Consider the following 9,507-nt stretch of genomic DNA (forward strand, 5'->3'; position numbering starts at 1 on the left):
AATCCTTTTACAATAAAGAAAAGACAATTCTTGTTCAATAAAAAAATATAAACTCAATGCTATAAACTGCAAGTAAATTAATAGTAATAAAAAGTTATATATATATAAGGATAAGGAACAGGTAGATATCTACATATAGTTTGTTTACGTAAAAAAAGCGTGTTGAGGAATTAATAAAAAGAAGCCTGTATATCTACATAGGCATAAATCCAACATGGAGAGTTGTAATCGCAGGCTTCCGATCAACGGAAGGCGCATCTCTTCCTTAGTGATTTCTTGCGCTCCTCTCTTTGCATATTGTGACTCCCCCGGTAATACGACATCCTCGCCCGTGGGGGGCTCTCTCTTTCTGCTCGAGCGTAACCTAATAGGTTCTCCCATAGGAAGATCATACTTCGATACAAAGGCTGATCGCTACATCGCACGCGATCATGGTGCACGTCACGTAAACTGACGATCTTCATAGCACCATTTGCTGGCTCATCGCATAACACGCCAATATTGTGCCCCTTCTTGGAACAGAACGCGTAACGCCCTACACTTTAACGTTTCATCAACGACCGCTATGTCGGCGAGTGCATACGAAAGGTTTGATGGAATTGCGATCGTCCTCATTGTGACACAAGACTGGATTATTATGGATATCGAAATAAACATTAATGTTAACCATGATCATAATTAAAAATATTTTTTTTTTTATGTACTGTACAACATGATGTAAAACTACTAGATGTAACATTGCATATCTAATGATAATTGAATATAATAACTAAATTTTTGATTGGTCAAAAATTTCTAATAGTATTTTTATATTAGTATTTTTATATTAGTTTATATTAGTATTTTTATATTAGTTTATATTAGTATTTTTATATTAAAAATTGAGACCAATTTATGATTAACACAAATGTCATCATGACTTTTATGTGAATTTTGAACGACTGCATTCATAGAAATATTAGGTATGTATTCATATAAATGTATAGGCATATGGTACAATATATAGCCATCGATAAATTTATAAAAGTTTATTTCTTTTTTACGTTTCGCGGCGAGAGAAGTTTTAAACTCGATCATTAATAATCTGTTCTTTGAAGCGAACGATACTCGAGAAATATCTTTTATTATTCTTCGAAGACGGTACGTCGAAACGAAACATTCAAGGATGACTTCAATTGTGAAAAAGGCTCTTTTTGCCCGTCAATCGGAAGGTTACCGGGAATGGAACCCGTTCTGGCGGAATCTCGTAGCATTTCAATTAGTTGAGTGCGCGTTCTCAAGATGCCACGCACGATAATTCGTGCGTACTGCCACGCGTTGCCGCGTCGTTACGCGGAAGAGAGGATCTTACCGTCATTCAGAGCAAATGAGCCATTGCGTTCTTTGTATCCGCTTTTCTTTTGTGCTACGGCAACGGACGCGCCGTGTGGAACAAAGGTAAAGGGGTTTTCAAAACGCCAATTCTTACCGCTAGAAAAAAAGAGACACAAATGTTTTATTCGACTACAGAGGTTTCAGTTTTTATTATCGGACACTGGGAATGCTGTTCGAGAATTCGAATATGATCATTGAATTTAATCATTTGAGTTCACGAGGCCTGAGAAACTTTTCTCATTCGATTATACTTCATTTAGATCTGTATACGTTTGTATACAGATAATAATAATAATAATAATAATGTAGATAATTCGTTACCTATCGGCATAGGAATCAGCTTTAGACTTATTGCATAGAAAGGATGATCTTGCTGAAATATCTGAAAATTTAATTAGATACAGAATAAACAGATCTGAAATAATTTTGTTAGATCGTTAAAATAATGTAGGACACTCAAATTAATTGTTAAAAACTTTTTGCAGCATCGATCATCATGCTTGAGATACATAATTACAATATTTTGACTACTTAACAAAATCATTTTCAGATTTGTATTTAGCTAAATTTTGGATACTTCAAATCATTCTTTTTGTGTGCAATCCTTTTCGAAAATTTTAATCTTATCGTTACAGAAAAAAAATAATTTTTAATATTTCAAAGAAACTTAATTTCCATATTGTTTACTTAAAATACCTTAAATCAACATTTGTTCTATTTACATGCTGTGAACCAACGTATTCCACCTACGTGAAAAAGAAAACAATAAGATAATCTTTTAGGACGACTTCCATGGGTGGTCATCGCAATTACGATATTTTACGTTACAAGGTAACGTTACAATAAAGCTTTTTGCAAAAAGACTTGCTGAAATGTCCGCTGTTAGCGGACGATTTTTCCGTCCACTCGTCTGTGTTGTTCTTTCTCTTTCCACTTTCAATTTGGCTTCATTCTTCGTTGCGTTCGTGCGTCTCGGACACCGCCAGTATTCGGACCAGATCATTGTTCGACTCCACAACGTTTTTGTACGTGACGGTATCCCCGTTCCTTCCCTTGAAGCTCCATTGGCTTATTGGCCGTCTGAGGAGAACCAAAACCGTGGCTACGATCATGGCAACGATCAATATCGAGAAGCCTGTCCACAGGATCGGATAGATGACGGACGTGTTGTATTCACATTGCAGCTCATATTTCAGGATTTCAGCCAGGAGTTTGGCATGATGTCGATCTGGTGCATGGCATCTGTCGTACAAGTTTAACAAAATGATTGATTATGTCCTTGTATTCGCGAGTATATCTTTCAATGATAAAATATCGTCAAAAAATACACTGCAGTAGTAGTTATAATATTCACATTTTTTTTATATATTACTTTGAGATAAGAAATTAATAATATATTATAAAGATTGAATTTATTATTAATAAAATTGATCTCGTAATAATAGGAAAAGAATTTCTTCACACGGAAATTCTCGAGACATCTGAAGAAATAAAATTGAAGCTTGATGAACAGTGCATGATATTGTCGTTATATTTATATTACATTTTTATCGAGATGTAAAAGAGATATTTATGATATTTATTTTAAAAAATAATATAAATAATTGGAATAAATTCAAGAAAGCGAATATTAAACATTTAAATTTTGCTTTTGCTTGATTGGCAACTCTTATCAACTGAGAGTAATATCTTCGTCGATATCTTACCTAATGTCTCGACTGAGATTCCTAGTCGAATTCAACAGGCCAATCCATTCCAAGTTGCAGTCACATTCCCAAGGATTGTTTTCTAATTCAACAACGGGTGTTCGTTGTATCAAAGGACGCAGCTCAACAGTCAAGGTTTTGAGGCCGCAGTCTTTTATCGAAAGTCGCTGCAATCGTGGTAGCACGATGCCGATTTGCGACCAAAGATTAAGTAAGACCAACCGTTTGGAACCGATCAATGATAACGTCTCCAGACTGGTCAGATTCTCGAGATCATTCAGTGCCAGCGATGTCAAATTCGGCATGTGGTTTAGCCGCAATTCTTGTAACTGCGGTAGATATAGGTTCTCAAAACTTATCATTTGCGTGCCAGATAAATCCAACTCTTGTAAATTTATCGGTAATAAAGGTATCGCACTGATCGGGTTCCAAGATAGATCCAAAGTCGACAAGTTTGTCAAGGTCTTGAAGAAATTTGATAAAAAGTATGGCGCGGATATGTTACTCAGGTCTAGATGTTTTAATGCCTTTAAATTCCAAAAAGCATTTTCGTGAATTCCATCCCCTATGGGATTATAGGACAAAGACAAATACTCCAGAATCTGAAAAAAAATTCTTTTCCAGTTGTGTGACATGCGAATGTGCAAAAAGTGGTAAAAAATCAATTTCACAAATAATCTCCTTGAGAAAATTTGAAATGTTTTAGGAGAGAATTAAAAAATTCTGTAACATTACCGTTAGATGTTGTAACATGGTCTCGTTGACGACAGTGAGCTTGTTGAAAGAAAGATCTAATATCTTCAGTTTCGTCATTCGATCATTGAGAGCATTATCATCGATGTATTCTAGTTTATTGTGGCTTACGTTTAACAATTGCAAATGGTATTCTTCTTTGCATAAGAAGAAGAATCTCTGAAGATGATTCTGAGATAAATCTAATGTTTTTAGTGCCTCCAGATTAGTAGAGCAATCCAGAAAACTGTCAATTTCGTTTCCCCTTAAATTGAGATCCGTCACTTCTTGCAGATTGATTTTGTTCTGTATTTTTATAAAGAAATCTTCCTTCGTCATTTTCCGAAATGAGAGGTCTACCTGCAACGCAAGTCTCTTTTTAATTTTATTTATTCACATAAAACGATTTTGGATCATTCAGTGAGAAATGACAATGAAATCGAATCGATATCGTAATGATGCGACGAGTAATGCGTATTATTCGAACACGTGTACGATTGAATAATATTGAAACTCTAATTTTTGTTTATTTAGTAACGTATTTATCGAAAATAAAAAAGGAAGGTCTTTCGAAACATAATTTTAGAGCGTAAATTTAGAGACGCGTTCACACAGGAAAGCGATGAAATTTAAAAAAGCGATAAGCTGATATCCAACCGGAAACTGATATTGAAACAAATGATGGAAGTGTCATCGAGAGTCCTGGAAAATCGTAAAATGTTTATTCACAAGCGATCTAATTGGTGGAATCACCGCCAAATTAAAAATCAACTTACCGTTATCGCCGAGACGAACGAAACGATGATGACAAAAAATGCGAGCGATCCGAGCCGCATCGTGTCGAGTAGTAGTTATCTGATTAGTCGATTTTTTAAGCGATCTGATCTTCGATGCACCCGATCAGCCAATTACCAGAACCACCTAACGTGAACTATGCTTCCCGCACTAAGATCCGATGGAATGGCAACGAATTCATCCGCGACACTCTGCCGAAGATTGCAGTGCCGAATTAAGAGGGGAGTAGAAGAATCATTGCACAAGAATTATAATGCTTTCTGCACTTCGATCAGCGGTATACGCCTGTTGCTAATCCGCTTCGCTCCAGAAAATCACAATTTTCTACTTTATCTCAACAGAAATCTTCCTCCAATCTGATCTGGAAATTGTATTATATCACATTAATACAATGTCGATAGAGGCATCGTTGTTTTCATTTCACATTTGTATATAAATTGATAACGAAATTTTTCGGATATCGTGTAATTTAGTTCATAAGTATCTACTCAATTTAGCTGTTTTATTTACAGTTATAAATCAACAAGGTTCAAAAACATGAACATATTAACGCTTTTTAGGCTTTTATGAGTATTATCTTCAAAGATAACTAGAAACTTTGCGGGTTATCGTCGTGTTTTTATCCAATGCCTAATGATCACGTATTATTTATGATCCCGCAAATAAATATTTTTTTCTAAAATAAAACGGAGTTGGCGTCACGAAAGTAGCAGTGTTAATTTAATCCGTCCCCAGTCAGAAATTCAGAATCACCGAGGCTAACGTACCACTTTGTGATAAACCAGCGATTACGCGAGTCGTGCGCACCACAAATTCATCGGGTCTCGATCAGCGATTGTCTCTCCGACACAATTAATCGCGCATATTTTTTCAATTATTATAAGCGACGTTTGAGCGGTATCTCCGTGAGATTTATGATCGTTAGAACGATGGATTGACGTTGCTTCTCGCGACAAGACTCGCACCCGAAAAACGTTAACATATCTACTCTGCTATGCTCCAAAAAATAAAAATACGGGCTAAGAGAGATAAACCTCGCTCTTCGTATCGCGCATCTAACGGCGATAATGTTACTCATACATCCCGTTTATAATTATCGGTGGATTATGCATAAAATTTTTTTTATTTTCGAAGCTTTTTAATCTTAAAGATTAGAATTTCGTTATGAAACTACCCATTATTTTTAAAATTTCATAATTATAGAGATTAAAATTTAAATTTTTACAATCATAAAAATTTACGTTATTTTCGAAGCTTCATAATATTTTACAAGTTAAATAGAATAGAAAATACCTAATTACATAATTAATTATGTAATTAGATATTTTCTTGATATAATACAGTTTTGGGTAATTAATTCTATTAATAACATTAAAAAAAAGAAATACAGTATACATTAAATAAATCCTAAGATATTTGGTGGAAAATTTCTTTAACATTACAAATATCAATTGAACTTCATGGGAAATCAGTGTGAAAGGAATATAAAGAAAAAGCTCATTAAAAGTCATTTATTCAGTCATATCTTTTTTCATGCCTGCGGCGGATAATAATTGAAACTACATATCCACAATATATAACAATATAGTAGCGTTTTGAACGCATGTTACGATAACAAAGACATGAGGAATCGTTCATTTTTTCGGAGTTTGTGGAGTACTGGTAGCTTTGAAAACTAATGGATTCGATACTCGAAATATACTAGGCAACATTGTGGCTAACGTTCCGAATACCTCCTCCGACATTCCCTGCAACCGATAAGAATAATATCGACATGAGTGCAATTTTTTTCCTTCTTCTTTTAATCAGTGGATTATGCTTATCGCCGAACATACTTTCGGTACGAGAAACTGCAAATTTTTCAGCTCGGCTCCACCCCAAGAGGCCATCTCTATCATAAAACCTTTGACGCACTTGAAAACTAACTCTGCTCGTTTTGTGCACCAGGCAACCGTCATGTCCTATGGCGGCATGTTAATGTAAATTATTTATATTTTTCGCCTAATTATCTAAGAATTATCTATTTAAATTATCTAAGCGATAGATTACCTCTGACATTTCATGGACAAGCAGCACGGGTATTGTAAGCGTTGTCACATCGTTGCAACACGCTGTCTTCAAAATGTTTCGCAATCCCAGAATAGCAGGATGTCTCGAATTAATATCACCTATAAAATCAATAATATGCATTTAACTCTGTAATTTGTTACATAGGAAATTTATAACTGCTAGTTATTTACCGGATCTCAGAGAATCATTGACAACCATGTGGAACACCACATGAACTTGCGCCAGATTAGAATGTCTTGTAATGAAAATGTCGCCTGTTTGCAGGCTCTTGCTCATCGTAGATTTCTTCGCCTGTAAATAACACGCACGGTTTTGCATGCCGATGTAACCATAAATTAAATTTTTAATACTGTCGCCTACATGGGAATCGCTTCCTTCCCTGTGATGTGCCTGTCTCCAGGCGACGGCATCCTTCACGTCTTCTCGAATCTTTTCCAATTGCTCATCGATAGGCGGAAAATGGAATTCCGTGGTTAATTGACATATCGAACATAATTCTACAATAGTACAGAACTCATGTTTACAAGAGGCGCATAAAAGCCAGTGATAAAATAATTTGAAAATCATTGACGTAGTCTATATAGAAGGCACCTTTTGTTATTCCAGAATAACTGCCTAAATGATTATCGCTTAGAAGAACCAATCCACAGAGATCGTTTGAATACAATCCTAACGCTGTTTGCAATCTTTGCGGCGTTGGATCCATCCTAAATGTATGTTTTTATTGTATATTCCATTACAATCGACTGAGACTTATTATAGACATTAAGGAATCGATAAGGAAGGAAGTATATTTTGCTTCAGTAAAAATTATTAGACATACCCGGATTCGCTATTTTTTGTACGACAAAAATCAAGCACATCTCCAGTCAATATGCGTATGTTGTGCATTTGTTTCATTTGAGATCCCAAATGTATGGTAAAGCTTTCTTCTAACAGAGGATAATCTGTCATTTGCTTCTCTTCGCTGTGAACGAAGTTGTCTAGAGCTGGACGCAATGGTGGTAACGGTATTATGGGCGAACCCCTATTGCGTGAGAATGTACATTTTTTATCTCAATAAGATTTGTTTAATTTTTTTAAACTGAGTAGCAAAATGCAAAAGAGACACTTACATTGGCGTAGATACCATACTGGTTTGTTGCTCTTCAAGTAGCCTCATAATCCAATTTCGATACTGCCGCCGTTGATCTAATCTCAAAGCATCGATTTTGGATCCCCAGAAACCTTGTAATAGGCTTTGTTCCTCGAAATGACGACCAGCCATGTCGTTTATGGACTTTTCTGTAGATCCTGCTTCGAGGGCCTCGACGGCAACGCGCATTTCGTCGGTTTGTCTGGAATTTATACAATCCTTCTTTTGAAACACTGTTTTCTTTTTTTCTTACTTATTATTTTTAATCAAAATAAGGTAATTGATAAATAACAAATAAACAGATTGTCAGATTTCTGAGTAAACTTTAAATATTCATATTTTTTATGCTTCACATTTTTAAGCATATATTAAATGCATATACATAAAAAAGTGAGAAATGAAAAGTCGTAAAATGTTACTAACTTTTGTGTGAGACGTTCATAGTCGGTATCCCTCATTTGAATTACTTCAGTAACATCTCGTCCGTATTTGTGTTCTTCTTGCAAAATTGGTTCTAAAGACGGGGAATGCACTAATCTGTGATATGCCGCAGCAAATAATTCCTCATCTGTGGTCCCAATGGGATCGGAATATTCTACTGTCTTCTGCTTATATATTTTCTCCCAGTTTTTAATTATTTCTTCTAAATCTAGACTTCCTGCTTTGGCAGCTTCGATAAATTTCTCTGCTTTTTCATCATGAAACTGCAGTGTAAATTCCTTGATATTATGCTGCAGAGATTTCAACAAATCTGATTCCACATAACATGGTAGTTTGAATGATGACATTATACGATGCATTAACTCTTTTGTGGAGCCATGATATGGTATTTTTAACGGAATTTCTAGCGTGTATTCTTGGTTTGTAGTACATGTTGGAAATTTGTAGACGAATGTTTTTTCGACGTATTCCTCTTCTGCTTTATTCATCGTCTTCAATAATATTTGTTTGTCATGTGATTTTTGTAATGAATTTGTATTTATGAGAAGTAGATAGCAAAAATGGTACATTATAAGTACATTATAAGTAGTACAGTGAAACAATCATATAGTTAATAACTGCGATTAAAGTAATAAATTCTATATAATTAGTTTCCTTATCAAGACATTACAAGACTTGAAAAGAGTAGTACACTTATCCCGCCAAGGTCAAGTCTTTCACAACATTCGGGTTAAAAGGGCAAAGATAATTCTCAGTAACAGTTTTTTATTATGTTTATTGTCTATATTTATTTCAACGATAGCGGCAGCCAATTAATTTTAATTTCAACTTTAAGTAACTACAAATTTGAATGCCTACGTAACATGTAAATCCAATCAAATATTATCTAAATAAATATTTAAACATGATAGTGAAAACATCTGTAAAATATCAGCAGAAAGTGAGCATCGAGTACTTTTGAAATAAGACAGTTTTTTCGGTCAACTTTCATTTCAATTTCAGTTCAAATACATTGTTGACACAGTAAGTTCTCATTATATCAATTATAATTTAAATGATAAAATGAACGGTTTTTATGTTATTCGAGCTTTTACTTTATCGATTTATGCTAGTACTAGCTGTAATAAACATCAAAATACTGCACAATAAATAAGTTTGTGTTTGTGATTTAGTTTATACTGTAGAATAATTCAGATAAATAGATCTACGATTAATTTAAATATTAGTATAAAAAAATCTCTAATCTTATCAAAA

General features: G+C 34.5%; 2 protein-coding genes across 4 annotated transcripts; both read right to left on the reverse strand.

Annotated features, from left to right (window-relative positions):
• Window positions 1-1,491: 1,491 nt before the first annotated feature.
• On the reverse strand, window positions 1,492-4,762 carry LOC108688631 (vasorin-like). Of its 2 annotated transcripts, XR_001931798.1 has the most exons (5): window positions 4,589-4,762; window positions 3,816-4,172; window positions 3,081-3,682; window positions 2,071-2,616; window positions 1,492-1,756 (listed from the first exon to the last, which is right to left on the reverse strand). XR_001931798.1 is itself a non-coding variant. In XM_018194971.1 (4 exons), exons 1-4 carry the CDS (start codon window positions 4,646-4,648, stop codon window positions 2,322-2,324), a joined length of 1,314 nt encoding a protein of 437 aa, XP_018050460.1. In that variant the 5' UTR covers window positions 4,649-4,762; the 3' UTR covers window positions 1,977-2,321. The 2 variants fall into 2 exon arrangements, 1 of the variants encoding a protein (XP_018050460.1); XM_018194971.1 differs by lacking the exon at window positions 1,492-1,756 and having other exon boundaries at window positions 1,977-2,616.
• Window positions 4,763-6,138: 1,376 nt separating this feature from the next.
• Window positions 6,139-9,133, reverse strand: LOC108688630 (protein C12orf4 homolog). 2 transcript variants are annotated; one of them, XM_018194970.1, is made up of 9 exons: window positions 8,236-9,133; window positions 7,793-8,014; window positions 7,501-7,704; window positions 7,269-7,384; window positions 7,038-7,174; window positions 6,848-6,968; window positions 6,657-6,775; window positions 6,443-6,568; window positions 6,242-6,355 (listed from the first exon to the last, which is right to left on the reverse strand). In XM_018194970.1, the coding sequence occupies exons 1-9, from the start codon at window positions 8,820-8,822 to the stop codon at window positions 6,242-6,244; spliced, it is 1,746 nt and encodes a 581-aa protein (XP_018050459.1). In that variant the 5' UTR covers window positions 8,823-9,133. The 2 variants fall into 2 exon arrangements, with proteins under 2 accessions (XP_018050458.1, XP_018050459.1); XM_018194969.1 differs by having other exon boundaries at window positions 6,139-6,355; window positions 6,848-7,174.
• Window positions 9,134-9,507: the final 374 nt, after the last annotated feature.

The sequence above is a fragment of the Atta colombica genome, unplaced genomic scaffold (assembly GCF_001594045.1).
Source record: "Atta colombica isolate Treedump-2 unplaced genomic scaffold, Acol1.0 scaffold236, whole genome shotgun sequence".
Lineage (NCBI taxonomy): Eukaryota > Metazoa > Arthropoda > Insecta > Hymenoptera > Formicidae > Atta > Atta colombica.